Genomic DNA, 19,209 nt, shown 5'->3' with positions numbered 1-19,209 from the left:
TTTAAGTTAGTAACCAGAGGCAGCCCTGGTTTAGTATTTATTTACAAAAATACAACAAATTCACATCAAAATCATAAATTTTTAAAAACAGAGTTGAGTTAAAAAAATTAAACTATAATATATCTCTCTTAAATGTATATGACTTTGTAACTTATACCTTATAAAAATATTCATGATTGCACAAAGCATGCCAATATATTTTTTTAATGCCATGGAACCTATAAACTAATTTTGTAGCTTTTGATACAAAAAACTAATTTTTTTTAACTTGCCTAAGAAGTCAGCAGACATAATACAATCAAGCAGTTGCAGTCTTGTAGTTTGAAACAGCAAAATACCTTCAAGGTCAGAGCTGCAACTATGGTTTTGCAGAACAAGTGGCCACACTGTTTGAGGACAGAATGTCAACATTTAGACTTCACTTCCACTGTCATGTTGGATTTTTTAATTTTATGCTTATTCCAGACTTTTACAAAGAAAAAATATTTTTAAATGTGGATTACAAATGTAAAATTGTACTAATTTTTATTAGGTGTGGAAACTCAATGTATTTTTAGCCCATGACCATGATGCAATTAATCAGGAAAGAGCAAATAACATGTCTGGTGACATCATTTGTTACAAATCCAAAAATGCTATGCTTATTTACTATTTACTAGAGCACCCATGAAAATTGTCCTAGATAAAAAATAATGGCATTAAAATTGAAATAACCAAACATGGGGGTGTCAAGTCAATCCTTAAAGCTGAGCTCGTGATGGCTAGCATTGCATTTCTACTCCTAACTGGTGAGGTCACAGAGAAACTTCAGTACATCCTTTGCTCTAACCAAGATGGCAGCATTCTTACATTGCGTGTTTTGTTACGCCTGTTTCAAAGAGAGAGACTTGCACCTGTCAATTTCAAACTTAACTTCCAAATTAATCACTCATGCTAAGATCGCTGCAATAACACAAATTCTTATTATTATACCCAGCACTAATGTGCCAATGCTTAATTACATCACACTACTGTACATATTGCAAGGGGTCTGGGCGGCCACAATTACTAGCGTGTTACATGCCATGGAAGCTGAATCAATCATGTTTCAAAAACCCTGTAATATTCATGATTTAAGACCAGTACGCTGAGTCATGAGAGGTTACGAGACCACTATTGCATATGAACAAATGTATCATTTGCAATCAAAACAAATTCTATACTGGCAGTGTGGATCAAACTAAACAAATACAGTAAGTAATACAAGGTCTTGTAATGATTTTTATTTAATTCTTTCTGTGTTATCAAACCTGTAAAAAAGAGATCAGCTTATGTAACATACAGGGTTATATATATCTTTATTAGTCACAGCAAGGAAAGGCAATATTTACAATCACAATTGAGGCAAGAGTGGCAGACACTTGCTACCATTATTCATAAATAACACAAAATCCTCACTCTGCTGCACTCTATTTTAAATGGTGTTAGTTGTGTAACATTCCAGTATGTTGACAGAGCAATTTTCAGTGATTTTGAAGATTCTGGACATAAATATTACAATGCCTTTGAATTTATAGCACATACCACAGCCCTAGCTTTTCTTTTGCCAATATTTCATGTAGAAATTTAACAAACTGTAATACTCGAAACTCGCCACCGATCAGTCCTGAGGCTGCCTCCAAGCCCGTGCACACAAGACGACGCTACGTCCCACGCAGTGACGTGAACACGACAAGTGTAATTGACAACAATAACTTCAAACTGCGACATCCCGTGACAAGCGAGCAACGAGGCGTGCGCACTAGGTGCATCTACCTGCCTTACTTACAATGTTTTACACAAATCTAAATACAAAATAATAATTTCTCATGTGTGTATATATACCAACTTTTTCCTGCCAATTTTTTTACCATCCTTAAAAATAATTCACAGTATAAAAAGTTTACTTAGAGCCGTAATATCCACGAGGTGCAGTGATGGGACCGAAGAAGGGCGAGACGTGTGTCAGAGCAGGGAACATCGCGACAGCCAACTGGGAGGTTTCCGCGGTGGCTCTGTTGCGTTGAGCTGGCGACCTCCCTTCGGTGGGTTGCTTGCCTCCTGCGCAACACACACATCGCTCTCTTAACATCACGCGCTCGCAGTCTTCCAACACACCTCACACACACTACATACCTATATCAAACAATTTTTTATACAATTCAGAAAAATAAAATTAACTATCATAACACAAAATTAAGCATTTACACTGCATTGCATGAAGACTGCATTTAGTAAAAGGAAACATTCTTTCATTATTTTGAAACAGCTATACATCTATGATAAATTGATGATGCATATGAAAATCAACATCACTGTAACTAAATCTCTGATAGGAATAACTAGAAACTGTAATTAAGAAATTTATTTATTTTGAAGATATGAAATGGAAAAAAAAAATATTGAGCTAAATATTTGATGAAACTCATAAACTGTTTCAAATATTAATGTACAAGTTGTTTTGGAATCATATTACCAAGGAAATAAATACTTGTAGGTCTCTAATTGAATAATAAAAATAAACAGGTCTCCAATTGAAAATAAATGTTGAAATAATTATCAATAAACATGTACAGTACTAAAATTAAACTAAGAGTTAAACTTAAGGTAGTTATATTTAATTCTAGCAAACATCATTTGTATGAGTATTGCTAATGTAAAAGTGAGATATACAAAAAATGAAAAGAAGAGTAAATTATAAAAATATATATTTAAATTTCCATGCATTTGGGAGTGTCCTCGGTGGTAGTGTTGAACCCAACCAGGCAAGACTCATTAATGGGCACTGCATTGGTTCCAAAGCAATACGTGGCCCATAATTATCTTTAAAGTATGTGCATAAACTTCACATCCTTGACAAAAATATTTTTACTAAACATTTTTTTTTACTATAGAAAAACTCCTACCTTTCAATCATTTACTTCTCCAGCTTATGCTGTGCACAAGTTGATACCTAAGCATTATGCTTTCCAAGTTATCAATTAATACTGGACTTAAAACATCTGTGTTGTCAAGCAACCGTGAATCCTTGACACCTTAATAAGCATTACTGACAACAATCCGAAGCAAGCCTGGCTGGGTGGCTTGGGCTAAGCATGCCCAAGGTGCGTTATGGGCCGCGTCTCGGGCCTTATGAACTGTGTCAGGCCGAGCAGGCTTCATTCAGCGAGCCTTGGACCTTGCAATATTCTAAACCCAATCACATGAATTTGTGCTGGTGAAGAAAAGAAAATATGAGCAGTACCTTTTGCTCATGACTAAGTATAATGACTTGTTCCCACCACTTGAGGTGTAAACAGTTGGGCGAACATAAAATTTAAATACAAAAAATAAGATATCATTTAAACTGCTTGAAAACTATCCATAAAAAATTACCATGCACTTGATGAGACTTAACTCCACTCAAAAGTCAAATCAGCTTATTATTGCAAGATTTGTCTGGATACATATCTGAACATAAATAGCATTTTAAGCGAAAACAAACTGCTGCATACATAACAATCTATAATTATTTCCTGAAAATTAAGCCAAAATGTTAGCAAAAACAAACAAAACTCCATGCTACATTTACATATGAATATTTAGGTACCCTACATGTACATGTAATTACAAGGTATATCTATAATGTCTCAAATATAAATAAAATATTCAACAATCACTGCGCTGTTTTCTAACCACCAGAATTGGATGACAGCGACGAGTTCCTCGACAGGATCATCACAGGTGATGAAATGTGGTTCACTCTTTTTTACCCCGAAATCAAACAAAAGTGTCATAGCAGATGTTCATACAGGGCAAAATTCAAGCAAATTCAATTTTGGGGCAGAAATTCATGTCCACAGTTTTCTGGGACAGAAAGGGCAATATGCTCAAAGACTTCCTCATCTGAGGTGATACGGTGAACAATGAGTACTGCTGTCAAACACTGCGGAACGAGAGGCGTGGGATGCTCAGAGCAGGTGTTTGGTTGACCCACGATAATATTTGCCCGCATACGACTCATCAAACAACACATCTCGTACAGAAATTCCTACGGGAGGAGCCCAACATCCATCTTGCGATCCTGATCTCGCTCCCAGCTATCATCTGTTCTCCAAACTCTAGGAATTTCTGTTCGGTCAGCATTTTCAACGTGATGAAGTTCAGATGGCTGTCACACACTGGTTCCAAAACCACACACAGACTTCTGTGAGACAGTGTGACATGAACAGGTGTCTCAACTCCGGTGGGGAATTTTAAAAGCTCAACGATTGCTCATCTGTTCCAATAAATGTTGCCACGTAATTATGTTCTCTTTTTGTATACAGACTTAAGGAAAATTAATTTCTGTAACCACCTCTTAATGAACCCAGGATAATAAATTTCAATCATAATGCAGCATCACCACTTAGTTTATATGAATGCCTGAAAGGAAACTTAAAGAAGGTTGCATGATTGCTACTATGTTAATACCACCAAGCAGACTCAAATACATTAGTGAAAACTCATTACAGCATTAAAAGTGGGGCAGCTCTTTCTCTAGTCTGCCCCACGCTTAGATTGTATTCCGGAGTGAATGGCAACCACTGTTGCCAGATTTATACTTACCCTACTTATTAACATTACAAATTTTTTTTGTACCATATTTAATTACAATAAGTTTTAATATTATTTTAATTGTAATGTTTTTTAATTTTTTTAAAGACTAAAGTAGTGTTTTTGACAGTACTATCACAGTTGTTATTCTGGTAAAATAAAATAATTAATTGCTTAGCACCAATTATTATTCTCAGGAAAAACTATTTCTAGCAGTCCGTCACAATAAATAACAAGCAATTCAATAAAATTATATACTGTGCTATATATATATATATATATATATATATATATATATATATATATATATATATATATATATATATATATATATATATGTGTGTGTGTGTGTGTGTGTGTGTGTGTGGAAAAAAAATACATATATATATACATACACACACACATATATATATATATGTGTGTGTGTGTGTGTGTGTGTATGTATATATATATATATATGTATTTTTTTTTTTTTTTCATTTTAAATAATATAAAAAAAATATTGTTCAAACAACTGAAAACAAGATGGCATCTTTTAATACCTACTGCTTATAAATAAAAAATGAAAATGATCAAATTATGCTCGTGATGAAGTGCAACAAGAAAATACATTTCAAAATTCTCATTCCAAATTTTACTTTACAAAATACAATATTTTAAGAACATTTTAAAAAAATTTTCTTGCATTACAAAATTGTGTCTAAATAGTTTGTGCTCTTTCGTGTAGATCTGTCAACAGAGCACTCCGAAACTACAGCACTAATAGCAGATATCGTACTTTGAAAAGAGACAATAAATAGCCATTTAAATGCATACTGCAATCTAATGATGCGATGGGCTATAGTAAAATTTAACTTTTCATAGCAAAAAAAAAAGTTTAAAAGAACTTTATTTCTTCATCAATTATCTGTAAAAAAAACCTATTTTATGATAAAAAGTACATCTCATGATAATTAATTATGTCATTACATGTCAGAAAACTATGTTTTTTTCTTCCTGCTAGCATGCAAATGAATTATTGCTATACTAAATAAATAGTTTTAAAGCTGTCAATAATATTCCATGCTAACCTCTTGGTGAACTTGCAGTACATCTGAGAATAATCATAAAAACAACAATGATCTGTAATTTAAATTGTATGCTTAATTCTATCATTTTGTTTAAACTGAAGCATCATTTAACAGCAAGAGAAATAAATCCATTATACTTTACAAGAAAAGAAAAGAATTCTTTACTGTTCAAAAACGTGTGTTAGGTCCTAGTATTATTTGTGAAACTAATAAGGCATGAGAATAGTGTACATACATTATTAAACTGCCTTCCTTTGAAATTACTTTGTTAGCTGCCACTGATTAAAAGTAGTGGACAGTAATTAAATATACAACCATTATTAATTAGTATTAACAGAACAACTTGTTCCCTTACTGACTGTTGAGTATATCCAGATGAAAATGCCCATGCACAAATGCACACACATAAAAACCCACACAGTGCACTGAATTCACATGCCACATGTAATTTCACTTTAACAAATTCAAAATAGTAGTTCTGTACAGCTCAAAGTCTTTTCAAATGTTGAGTGATTATCATGTTTATTTAGAATAAATCATTAGTTAGCATGTTTCTAGAGTAGTAACCATTTGCAAGTTTCAATTTAAAAAACCACTGAACAATCAGCTTTTAGACAGGTAAACTAGCAAAATGGTATAAAGTAAATTTCTTTGCACAAAGTCGTTCCCTTGTACTCCTTTCCGTTAACACATACGAAGGAATGCTTTATTGACTACTGGCTACATGAAATGTTAATTATTTCTATTTTAACAACACCGCTGGAACCCAGAATAGCAACTGTAAGCAGGCATGCATAAAAATGTTACCGAATTGCCTTGTCTTGATGTACTGGACACGGAAATGCCTCACTACAATTCTTGTTAACAGAAATGGCAAATATTTTAGACAGTGACATTGTCCAGGTGTTTTGTTGTCACCAGCAAGTGCCACAAGTGACGTGCGCACGGCTCATTTTCAATAGCACGCTAACCCCAGAAGAGGGTTGGGAGAGTGCAGTAGCATCAATGCCTCTTAGTCCTAACCAATATTAAAAATAATAATTAATTGTAAACTTTTCTTTTTACTAACCCCAAGGGCTCTGTTTCTTTCAGCAGACGTTTTCATGTGATAACATGCGTTTTGGTCATCAACCGCCATTTCTGGACGCACCCCTTGGCACTGCAATAATTTTGAACCACCAATATTTTTATTAATAATATTGTAACATGTTTTTAAAGTTTAAATCACAGGGTTAATATATTTATTAGCATAATTATGTTTTACTTTATTAACATATGTCTCAAGATTATACGATATATTTTAATGATCATCAGTGCAGTAGCCATGTTGTGCTATTTCCGCCCACAGTTTGATTCTGCCGACCCCCGAGGCAGAATGTGCTCACTGCATCCAAGGACTTCAATGTTTAGCATCAATGATCTGTAATTCTCTTTATTTTTTATCATGTAAAACCTTTTTAACTATTCACGAAGCCTGTCTCGGGTTGTAGACTGTTTAAATAGTTACGAAAGGTCTGTTTATTATAGTTATAAAGTTTCGAATTATGGAACTTTGAAACCAACGCGACTGAGCCTACAGTGACAGATCCGTGCCGCAGGTTGTTTGATCTGTAATACAAGCATCTTTGTAATAAGGACGAGTTAACGACAGCATGGAATCAAACATGTGGTACCATGGATTAGTGATTGCTTCCCACCACATGACATCTACTTCCAGGAACCAGGCATGTGGGACGCCTCAAGAGCGCACAGGATATGTCACAAAGTATGCATGTCCGACGCTAAGAGTGGTCCCAGTCTCTGTTTACTTAAGGGAGAATTTGTTTAGTCTCATTTCCACACGGGCCACGTCAGGCCTTGAGAGGAACTTTAGCCAGGCTCCAGATGCCAATGTTCATGGTGGCATGGTGGCATGGTGGCACCCACATCCTGCATGCATCCCCCCGACCAACAGTGGTTCATTAGTCAGGCCTCTCAAACACTGCCACGATGGTCAGTCCACTTGCCTCAAACCGAAGCAATTTGGGTTCAATTCCCGACAGGGTCGAACCTGGATTTTTTGCAATTGGGACCAGTGGCAGACGTTACCCTGAGTCTACGGGTTTTCTCATGGTACACCCATCAACTCATTCCATCAATGCTCCATTCTAATATCTTCACCTTTCACCATCTCTGATGACCTCCATGTTGACAACAATACGCCCATTCATTCATTCATACAGCCCCACTTATCATGATACGATAAAATCGTTCTTATATCTGTTTAGAAGTGTGAGCAAAAACATTTCCTACCATCTACATCCATTTCATTGTCTGTCATTGGATACCACACATTTCAAGAAAATATACATAATTAATGACCAAAAAAAAAACATACCGAACAGCATAACTTGTAAAACATCATGTATAGTAGACTACAGATAGTCCGGAATAACGTTCTAGAATTCCGGAATGTCCAGCACTAGTGATAAATGTAAGGACCTAAGCCAACTAAGGGTACCTGAGCTAAAAACCTATAATTTTTAGCTAAGGCTAAAATTGCTCATACAGTACACACACACAAACGGTAGTCGGCAACGCTCGGCGTAGCCCAGGATTAGTCGGGAGCGTTCAGCGCTGTTCGGATCTCTTGGAAGTGTACACATGTGCCTTTAAAATAAACTACAAAAATTTGGTTTTGGCTTGTGTATACACTGAAATGTTTATCTTTTGTTCTTGCTACACAATATTTGCTGCCAAACACCATCTTACAAATATATTTGCTCTACAACTTAGCGTTTAGCGACTGCGGGATAATCCTAAAATTATGGGTAACCCGGCACCTGACAGCTCCCAAATGTGCCAGATTATCAAAAGTCTACTGTAGTGCAAAAATATTTACAATTGCATTTAAGTATTAAAATCATACACTTCACTTTAGTAGAGTAAATGAAAGCTTTGGTCATTCATATGAAAACAGACTTACAAAATAAAGTTTAAGTTCATGCAACGTAACCTATTAGCACATCAAGACAAAAAGCTCTCTCCACGTCTGAAAGCACAATGCTCTCGCTCATGCAGCCACGACAGTTATGAACAGCTGACGCCAGGCTGTTTAGCTTGCAACGGCATGCCAGCTCAAGAATAACAACTGGTGGCATATTTACCTTCTGTTATGCCCAGCGGAATCAATGGGATTCAATGAAATAGAAATAAACAAACACGTTAGATCATTTCTGACTCCTAGAGAACACCACTTACAAAGTTAAATATAACACGAAACAAAATGTCTGAAGAATTTTCCAAACTATGAATAAGCAAAAATAATATTTTAAAAAATAATATAACATTATTAACTAGCCATTGTGGCTAAATACTTTCTGCATGGTGGATAATGACACATTGCAGGAAATGAAAATATGTAACTTTGCAAAGTATCTGGATACAATTTCCAATGACTAGCTTGTGGGATTTCTTCCCCCTCGACTTAAGTATACCTGGCTAGTGGGCGGCCTCTCAGCAGCCGAGGTTCAAGATGATAATCTTGATAATTTGGGAGGGGCGGGGGAAAGAGAGGTACAAAGAGAGAAGTACTCCGGAGTCTGCTAGCTAGTCTTGTCTCTCAGCACTCCCTTAGTACTTACTTTCTTGCACTGAAGCCAATTAACGCATCTCTCAAAGGAATTACAAGCTGTCCATAACAGTCACCATACTTGCAGGGATTCCCAAAGTCACTGAACTTGCCAGGCATCACACAAAGCAGGGTGTGAATGTTGTGAAGTCTTTAATAAGTACCTAAGTAAGTTAGGTGTTTATAAAAAAAATGTAATGAGCACTGTGCGATGGCAGAGCTTACACGAGTTGTTACAATTAAAAAATGCCAGTCTTAAGTATAGCACGTAAACAAGCAAATATATTAAGACAGGTTTGTTTGTTTTAGCCTCGGCAGGTGAATGTTTTGATTGAATGCTCCAACCAATATTTTTTTTCATGGGGGAAGTAAATGGAATTACATAAGGCTTTGCTTCAGATAGATTTTTTTTTCTTTTCATTTTTAGTAATCACTGCCATTTTAATTTTTACAAACACCACTACACATAGAAAAATGAACTCATTCTTAAGAATGCACAGAGAAGAAAAAAAAATCTTTCAAAATAACTCTGGTTGTAATATATTGTAAAGTGTTTGCACTCCCGGGCTAAGGGTTTTTTGATGTGTTATATTTTTACCTGGAAGGTATTTTTATTCGTGTTGAGAATTTAGATTGAGAAGGTTGGTATGGCCAGATGTGTTTTTTTGTATTTGTTTTGTTTTGGAAAACAAAGGAGGGATATAACAATGGTGGGGGAGAGTGATGATGAAGCTTAATATGTTTGAGTTCCGTTGTGAATAAGAATAAAAAAAGAACTCCACCAACCCAAGGCTCGACTTGAAAGATCCCGAAGCATTACAATATATATATATATAAAATCTATTTATTTATTTTTCCATTACTATCTTTTTTTTTCCTTTACATCAGCATCTGCCCACGACAGTGCTAACTTTTTTGAAATGTTGATTAATAATACCTACAAAGCAAGGAGTATATTTCTTATAAGATGGGGATTTTCCTTACTTGGTTTCAGACATAACAATTTACAAACACAACTATAAACACAGAAATACTTGCCAACATTTAAAGCACCCCAAAGATATAAATGCAACATAACTTCACTCAGTCTTAATGGCTTAAAAAAAAAGAACAGTGAAATTTTTTTTTAAGTTTAAGATTATAGCATTGTGTAATTACATCTTATTGAAAGAAGTATATTTCAGATGTAATATGAAGGAAGCTATCATAAAGAGAATCAATACTTAATTTCACAAACACACATACTTAATTGAGAACAGTTTACATTGAAGATAAGCAATGTTATTTTATGCTTATCAATGTTCTACTTTTAATACGAAATACTTAAGACAGGTTTAACTTTGAAGTTTACTTACCAATTTCTTCTCCATTTTTGTTTTGATGTCCCTCGCCAAAGTGAAAAATGCATCTTCAACATTTATTGAAGCTTTTGCACTAGTCTCCATAAACTTTATTCCATATTCAATCGCCAATTGTTCCCCTCGTTCTTTGGTCACCTAAAATATTCCATTTTTGCAATACATTACACAAATCCAACCACAATAAGTAACATTTAATGTAGGTATTACATAAAAACTTCATTGTCAAAAAAATTATTTTACACAAAATACAGCCCTTACTAACCCTAAAAAAAAATGTATCCTGTAAATCAAACTTAACAAAAATCACATAAACCCATTATGTACCTTTATCCATTCTAACACCAGAACGAGACATTTGATTACGTATATTACTAACAGTAACTAAGACTCTACTACCATAATTGTCATAAGTTTCGGGGTGAATATAAATTGTGATCTAGATTTAAAAAAAAAAAATATGAAATGAGTAAACTAATATTTTTTGACTAGTTACAATTCAATGTTTTATTTTAGTTTAAATATGTATGAACCAAAAACACAGGCTTGCAAAATATCTGTCCCAGCATTAAGCCAAAAACTATTGAATGAGAGTTAAATAATTAATAACATAAAATCAGTAAGTGCTCAGAGATTCAAAGACTTTGATATTATTTTTACCAATATATATCAAACCTGATTATCAAGCAAGGATTTATAACTATGGTCAGGTACATATTCATTTATTCTTTAGGTTTATAAACTCTATTGCACTTGGTGTGATGATGGCGTACTCACACGCACTCACACCCAGGACTCCACGAACCAACCTGTCTTTTCTCATTGAGCTCGCACTTGTTTCCCAGCAGCATCTTCTCCACATCGGCAGACGCATTCTCTTCGATGTTCCTGATCCAGTTCTTGATGTTCTCGAAACTCTTTTCGTTGGAAATGTCGTAGACCAGCATGATGCCCATCGCCCCTCGGTAGTACGCCGTCGTGATCGTGCGGAACCTCTCCTGGCCGGCCGTGTCCCTGCACAGACATTTGCATCGTCTAGCGAGAGGCGCATTAACTGCATCTGGAGCATGCCTGCTAAAACTGCAACTAAAATATCTTTAGCTAGATTACGTGAAGAAATTAGTGATATTAACTCATGGCCACACTCTTAAATTCTACAAACAAATAGGAACTGTTCACAAAACAGCAACAAAGCAACCAAAAAGACCTATACTTAAATGCATATATATATATATATATATATATATATATATATATATATATATATATATATAGAGTACATTTGGAGCATACACTGACTGAAACCTGAATTATTGTACGCACAGGTTGGTAGCATTCAGTCACTTGTCCTTTAAGGCTCTCCACTTTCATTCTACTATTTTTATATAGGGTATTTTTCCACAGACGTTACACTATATAAGCATTGCATCTTTAGTCCTGTATCAAACTCTGTCACAAGGTCTTTGATGTCAGGCAAATTTTTATAATTTAAATTTATGCATGGCTAATTATCTAGTGTCACTCTCTAGAAGTACATTTTCAGGGTTTTCACAGCAAGGTTAATGCATACACACTTCTTATCAAGTCTCTATTTTGAAACATTTCATAAAAATTTGAAATTATTAACAAAAAAAATTTGAACATAGTGGGTGAAGCGGAGACTTAAGAGGCTCTCCTGGTCAGGTGTGCGTCTATGTTAGTGAGGTGAGATGGTAGGTACGACGCTAGCTGGTGTGTCAAGCGTGGTATCACCGCCCTTAAAACCAAGACTCTTTAACTGGCTTCTTGTGCATACGGCAGACTGCGATATTTTGGCAATAACCATTAACATATAGTGGAGTGCTTTTGAATAATCTCTACCAGGAGGTTCATGACTATTATTCTGAAAACATGCATTTTAACTTATTTTCATTCTTCTAAAAATTCTTAAAAACGAAATCCGATAACAGAACTATTTAGCGTATTCATAAATTCTCTTTGTAAACAGATAAAATAAAACTCTGATATTTTCAACAGTTTTTTAAATTGCATGTTTTTTCAAGCTCTGCGCACAGTATGTGTGTGAGCCCAGGTATACGGGGCAGCTAGAAGGGAGCAGACAAGCACAGGGAGTTCCTACGAGCCCAACAGATAGCACTAGCAGTCCAGGCCGGACCCCTTGCCAGGGAAGAGGGCTGCAACATGTCTGGCTCTGTCCTCACAGCCAGACATACTTCTGCACGCTTTCTCTAGTCACTGCATCCCAGAAGCACAAGGTTTATACGGTTCAACTGTACACTAGCCATTACTTCGCAGTGCTGCTTTTGTTGGCAAAATACATTCCTATCGCCACTCAACATGCTAGTCTTGTTTATTGTCTTGTTCTGATAATTGTCTACTTACAATTAATTAAATATATCCACTCACAGTCTTTAAAATGAACACGCTAAAGTCTAATAAAGATCGCAGGCTTTCGCGGCCACTGTCTGAAGTAGATTGGCTTCTGGGTTGTAGCCGCATCCAAGGTAAATATACCACAGACGTTTCGGTTGACAATGCAGTTGCCATCATCAGGGTAGAGTTGCATCAGGGTAGAGTAGATATGTATCTCTACCCTGATGATGAGGACTGCAATGTAGACTGAAACGTTGGTTGTATATTCACGTTGAACGTGGCTACAACCCAGAAGCCAAGTTACTTCACACATAAGTCTAATTGTCAAGTTTACATATTTTCAGATTGTAAACAATTTAATTCCTATGCATAAAAATTAATTTCACATATAATCAAGTAATGATTAAATATTAGCTTCACTAATGGAAAAAAATCTACCAATAAATCTGCTAGACAATTCTACTATTTTAATACACCAGTACTGTCTCAAAATATTATTACATGATTACTTTGATATTAACAGTGATTATGTTCTAATCAAAATTTTGTAAAATTGGTCACAGATGTTCTTTAATTCACAGTACAAAAGCATTGCATTAGAACTACATCCCATAAGCAATCTTATTACGGTAAGTACTAGGATTAAAAAAATTTGCATAAAATGAGAATTTCACGAACTATTTTGCTTCACAATTTTAATTACGATGGATTTGGGCTTAACTTCACGACATCGGGGTTACTAGACAATGAGGGGTGACGAGACAGGAAAACCTATTAGTACTGGTTCACAGCAAGGACCGTCATGTGTCCCACTTGCGACATGTCCAGGTGTGACCCCACCGGGGTTCGAACCCAAATCAGTCTTGGTGGGAGGCGAGTGCTCACCACTCAAACCACCGTGGCCCCTGAAATTTTCCAAGGCATTAGAGAGGGAAAAATTTACATCAAACAAGCTGAGGAAATTAGCGAGGTAATCTGCCTGGGCACAATTAGTAAGAAACCATCCATCCAAACATTTACTAGTGTTTTTTGGTAAACCAGGATCAGTTCTGTGGGAGTTGAACCAGGGTGTTTACAGTCGGGCCACTGCATTCGATGCTGCACATCACACATTTGCACAGCATACTGAGATGTGTTTGTCTCCGGGCAATGCTGACTTCTGCAAACTGGCCTGTTTTACAACAGTAAATTAACTTGACCCCCATCTAAAAATTTTTGGGTGGACCGTCTAGTGATTTAAGACTGTAACCCGCACAGTTCTGCCAACAGGCAGTGGCGCCCATGTTAAGTGTGTGGGGGAATGACCAGTCCACAGACCGGGTCTTCTCAGTTCACGCGCAGAGCACCAGATTGCAAGGTGGACTGGAAACTGTTACCTGACAGTCCGAGCTATGGGTGTGGGAAGAAGCCAGGACAGGCTGAACTGGCACAGTTCCAATACCAAGGAAAAAAACTTGGTGCAATCAGTTGCTTTGATTGTGAAGACTTGTAAACTGATTAGCAAGGAAACATTAAAATAACTGGGCTATCCTTAAAATCCCCTTTTCTCATTGCAACATTAAAATGTAACACTTTTTTAGAGCTATAAATGTATTAATTTTCACTTATATGTTCTAGGAACTCTGCCACAAGCATAATAAAATTCAACAAAATATTATGGTACAAAAAAGGTAAGTGATCTGTATCAGCAGTAACTCACTATAAAATGTTAGTTGAAATTAAGTTACCTACTCGCTAAATATAACATTGGTAAAAAAAAATTATCTAAGAATTATTCTCAACTTACCATATCTGCAGCTTAATCTTCTTACCATCCAATTCTATTGTTCTAATTTTGAAGTCTATTCCTGCCGGAATAAAATCATAATTGTAAAGTCAGTACACTGACAAATAAGTAGTAAATTTATGCTATAGCACTATGAAACAAAAAATTCTTTTGTTATGAGTTATCAAAAGTCATTAATTTTGTGTCTGTAAGAATGGCATCTGATAATTTTTTTAAAAATATTTTTGCAACCATTAAAATTTTGTAAAAAAAAAAAGTTATAAAAATAAAGATACTATACTTATAGTACAGTCCAGATGTCTTGAGAGCTATCAGTGTAGAGGTGAAGAGCACACAGGATAAGCCAGATGATAGAAGTAGGGGAAGAGTATGCTTTTAAGGGCACGGGAATCTCTCTTCATGGTCTATTTTTTTCTGAAGATGTGGACTGTTAGTGCAAAACAGCAATTAAGTCTAATGCAACCAAAGGAAAAGCAAAATAATAATTCACAGTAATGAATGGAGTATAATCATCAAACATGTACCAAGGAGAAATAATGAAAGAAAAAAAAATTAAAATAAGTGCATGATTGTTTGAGGGATTATTAACATATTGGTCTGGTACTTCCATAGGTTGGTAATGAATTAAAATAAATTTGAACCTAAGCATTAATTTATATTAGAGGAACATACTGGAATTAACTGATCAACAAAAAATGTCTGCCATGTTGACACAACAGCATCATTACGATGGTGAATGTTTTTATGAACAGTCACTGTGTAACTGGGCCATGCCAAATCTGCCACATATTATGCAGCCAATATTTACAAGGCTTTTGTAAAAAGAGCAATTTTACATGTTTAATTAGAAAGACAAGAGCAAAAATGTACCTAATGTAACAAAACCACTGTAGTTTGTATATTTTACAAGTTAAAATATGTCACTTCTTCACAATATGAAAATATAATACTGCCCAATTTTTTTTTTGCTTAGATATCCTATTTATCTTAAGTTTGTGAACGTTCAACAGTAAGACAAAAATACAAAACAAGTAACACAGAGCCTTCTATAAACATGATTGCATCTTCAAGGATTCAGAACTAATCCTGGTAAATATGTAGTTGAGCTGTATTTGCGAAAAAAAAAAATGTTAAAAATCTGAAAATGCCTTTATTAGATGCTCTTCAACTTCCTCTTTTCATTAAAAGCGGCGGAGGTAAGAAATTCCAAATACTTTAGGCGATATCGAATTTTTAAATTTCATCATATGTAGTTCAGCTGTATTTGCGAAAAAAAATGTAAAAAATCCGAAAATACCTTTATTAGATGCTCTTCAACTTCCTCTTTTCATTAAAAGCAGCGGAGATAAGAAATTCCAAATACTTTAGGAGATATCGCCGTTCTTATTTTGCTATACAAGACCTGTGTAATCATTCGACCGCCACATTTTTTTTTTTTTATTGCCATGTGTTTGTGAATGCCTAATTAATGAAAATGGTCAGTTAGGTCAGGTCAGTTAAATTATAAATACTTTGAAACTAAGCGTACATTAAAAATAATATGAATTAATTTCAAAGGTTCTTTAGTTTTAAAGTATTTATAATGTAACTGACCTGACCTAACAAACCGGGACAAAGGATGAACAGTAACAACTCACGTAAAATTTTTTTGTTACTTATTACTTGCGCAACAATAACAAATAAGACTTTAAAATTAGAAACATTAAAAACTCGCCTAAGTTGGAGGCAGTAATTAAACACCGTTTTAAACAATAAATGAACTAAATAATCACGTATTGGTTCATTTGAATTCTGGCCTATCACAAACAATCACGTGACATCATTATCCAATAAAAAAAAATAGATACCCGTAAACAAGAAACAATGGTGTACGCCACATGAATGCACTGGTATTGTGATGAAATTTAAAAATTTGATATCTCCTAAAGTATTTGGAATTTCTTATCTCCGCTATCTATGAAAAGAGGAAGTTGAAGAGCATATAATAAAGGTATTTTCGGATTTTTAACATTTTTTTTCGCAAATACCGCTGAACTACATATGATTAAATTTAAAAATTCAATATCTCCTAAAGTATTTGGAATTTCTTACCTCCGCCGGTTTTAATGAAAAGAGGAAGTTAAAGAGCATAAAATAAAAGTATTTTAGGTTTTTTAACATTTGTTTTCGCAAATACCGACCAACTACATATTTACCCTAATCCTGTCAATTAAAAGAGGCATTAAAGCACCCTAAAAAACAAAACAGTCTAAAGTTGGCCAATCTTTGTTTCGCACCTTGTGTAATTTATTGAGTTTTTCCATTTTTTTCCCCCCCTTCCCAGGAAATTTTGCATTGTTGCATGGTTAATTAACATGTCCTAAACCTGATCAGATTAATTAAAATCTCTCTTAGATAAAATCAGTGTTAGGTAAATATGTATTGTACGGATTAGCGCCAAAAAAAATCGTACAAATATGAAATAACTTCCATTATATGCTCTTTTACGTCCTCTTTTCAGAACCGCCTGCGGAGATAAAAAATTCCAATTACTTTTGGAGATATCGAATTTTTTAATATTCATTTTTTTGGCGATTTTTTTAAAAATTTTTTTTTAAAATCCGAAAATACCTTTATTCTGTGCTCTTTAACTTCCTCTTTTCATTAAACTCGGCGGAGATCAGAAATTCCAAATACTTTAGGAGGTATGGAATTTTTTAATTTTCATGATGTGCACTGATGCGTCTCGCGTTCACCATTGTTGCTTGTTTACAAGTATTATTTTTTTTTTTTTTCGCAACGTAGTTGAACGACTACATCACGTAAAAAGAAAATTACGTGAGTTCCTACTGTTCATCCTTTTTCCCGGTTTGTTAGGTCAGGTCAGCTACATTATAAATACTTTAAAACTAAACTACCATTAAAATTAATTTTTATTATTTTTAATGTCCGTTCAGTTTCAAAGTATTTATACTGTAGCTGACCTGACCTAATCTACCTTTGTCCCGTTTTGTTAGGTCAGGTCAGTTACATTATAAATACTTAAAACTATACAAGTAAAATTAATTGATATTATTTTTAATTTCTGTTTATTTTGAAGTAATTATCATGTAACTAACCTTACCTAATGGAAAATTTCTGTTATTTAGGCATTCACGCACACACGGCAAAATATAAAATGGCGTCTGTTAAATGATTACATAGGGCTTATATTGCAAAATAAGAACGGCGATATCTCCAAAAGTAATTGGAATTTTTAATCTCCGCAGGCGGTTTTGAAAAGAGGACGTAAAAGAGCATATAATGAAAGTTATTTCATATTTGTACGATTTTTTTTGGCGCTAATCCGTACAATACATATTTACCCAGTTTTATTCAATCCATAATCTGATTTAACATTAGCTGTGAAAAAAAGCTTCTATTTTTATTTACTATCTATCCAGTAATTGGGTTATTGCCCGATGGAAATAAGTCTTCCACCCCCTACACCTACAAAACAACTAAAGTGCTCTTGCCTTCGTAACTTCCAACATCCACCAAGCTGACTAAATAAAGTATAAATAAAATTAGGAAAATTAAAGGTAAAAATGCATTTGACTCTAATATTCATGCCATAGGCAAAGCGTGTAATATTATAATGCCAGTGCCCTTATAGGTGTGAAGCCTTTAAAGACACAGATAAATAATTAGTCTTAAGTAGGGAATAAACAAAAAAATGACAACCAAGCTAAGGTTAACACAATAATCACAAAATACGTAACTATCACATGTACTCAAAACCAAGATCTTAACACATGTCAGAAAAACAAACTACAGTTAATATTTTATAAAAGTGTAATTAATTAAAAACTTCGCTACAAACACTACCCAAAAATATTTCAGCAAACAGGTTATTACCTATGGTTGATATGAAAGTTGTATTAAAAGCATCCTCCGAAAATCTAAATAATACACATGTTTTACCAACACCCGAATCACCTATTAATAATAACTTAAATAAATAATCATATGTCTTTGCCATTGTCTATTTAGATTTTCCGAAAGCCCGTGACAAATTACACAGCCTTTGCTATTCTACGTAGCCTTCGGGTTGCACTTTTTGTATTCATAGCAAGAGTTTCTAAATATAACAATTATGAACAAAATAAAACACCAAAATGTTAACTTAATAATAGTAAAAATTAAAAATTATATTTTTTCAGACGTGCATGAGAATACGTAAATTAATTTTAATTAACATAAACATGATAATTTTCTAATTTTTATCATTTTAACAAAATAATATTTGATGAGGGTTTTTTTATAAATTATTCTTAGTATAAATAATAAAAATCAATAAAAATAAAATAAAATTTACGCTTAAAATTCTTTTAAAAAAACTGAAACATCAAACTAGTAATATTAGGAGAAATATAAAATTAATCAAGTGACTGGATTATA

The 19,209-nt window shown here is 34.3% G+C and overlaps 1 protein-coding gene across 2 annotated transcripts; it reads right to left on the bottom strand.

Moving 5' to 3' along the window:
- On the bottom strand, window positions 1–18,887 carry LOC134535839 (ras-related protein Rab-8A). 2 transcript variants are annotated; one of them, XM_063375162.1, is made up of 6 exons: window positions 18,667–18,862; window positions 14,791–14,851; window positions 11,441–11,645; window positions 10,629–10,769; window positions 6,733–6,822; window positions 1–2,079 (listed from the first exon to the last, which is right to left on the bottom strand). In XM_063375162.1, exons 1-6 carry the CDS (start codon window positions 18,788–18,790, stop codon window positions 1,984–1,986), a joined length of 717 nt encoding a protein of 238 aa, XP_063231232.1. In that variant the 5' UTR covers window positions 18,791–18,862; the 3' UTR covers window positions 1–1,983. The 2 variants fall into 2 exon arrangements, with proteins under 2 accessions (XP_063231232.1, XP_063231233.1); XM_063375163.1 differs by lacking the exon at window positions 6,733–6,822 and having other exon boundaries at window positions 18,667–18,887.
- Window positions 18,888–19,209: the final 322 nt, after the last annotated feature.

This window comes from Bacillus rossius, chromosome 10 (assembly GCF_032445375.1).
Source record: "Bacillus rossius redtenbacheri isolate Brsri chromosome 10, Brsri_v3, whole genome shotgun sequence".
In the NCBI taxonomy this organism is placed as follows: domain Eukaryota; kingdom Metazoa; phylum Arthropoda; class Insecta; order Phasmatodea; family Bacillidae; genus Bacillus; species Bacillus rossius.
This window is presented reverse-complemented; position numbering and strand designations above follow the sequence as displayed.

Bases quoted from the DNA above. Each gene is read 5' to 3' on its own strand.
- LOC134535839 (XM_063375162.1), bottom strand. From the start codon at position 18,790: ATGGCAAAGACATATGATTATTTATTTAAGTTATTATTAATAGGTGAT. The intron at 14,852-18,666 runs GTAATAACCTGT...TTATTCCGGCAG, and splicing joins AACTTTCATATCAACCATAG to GAATAGACTTCAAAATTAGA. The intron at 11,646-14,790 runs GTAAGTTGAGAA...ATGTCTGTGCAG, and splicing joins AAGATTAAGCTGCAGATATG to GGACACGGCCGGCCAGGAGA.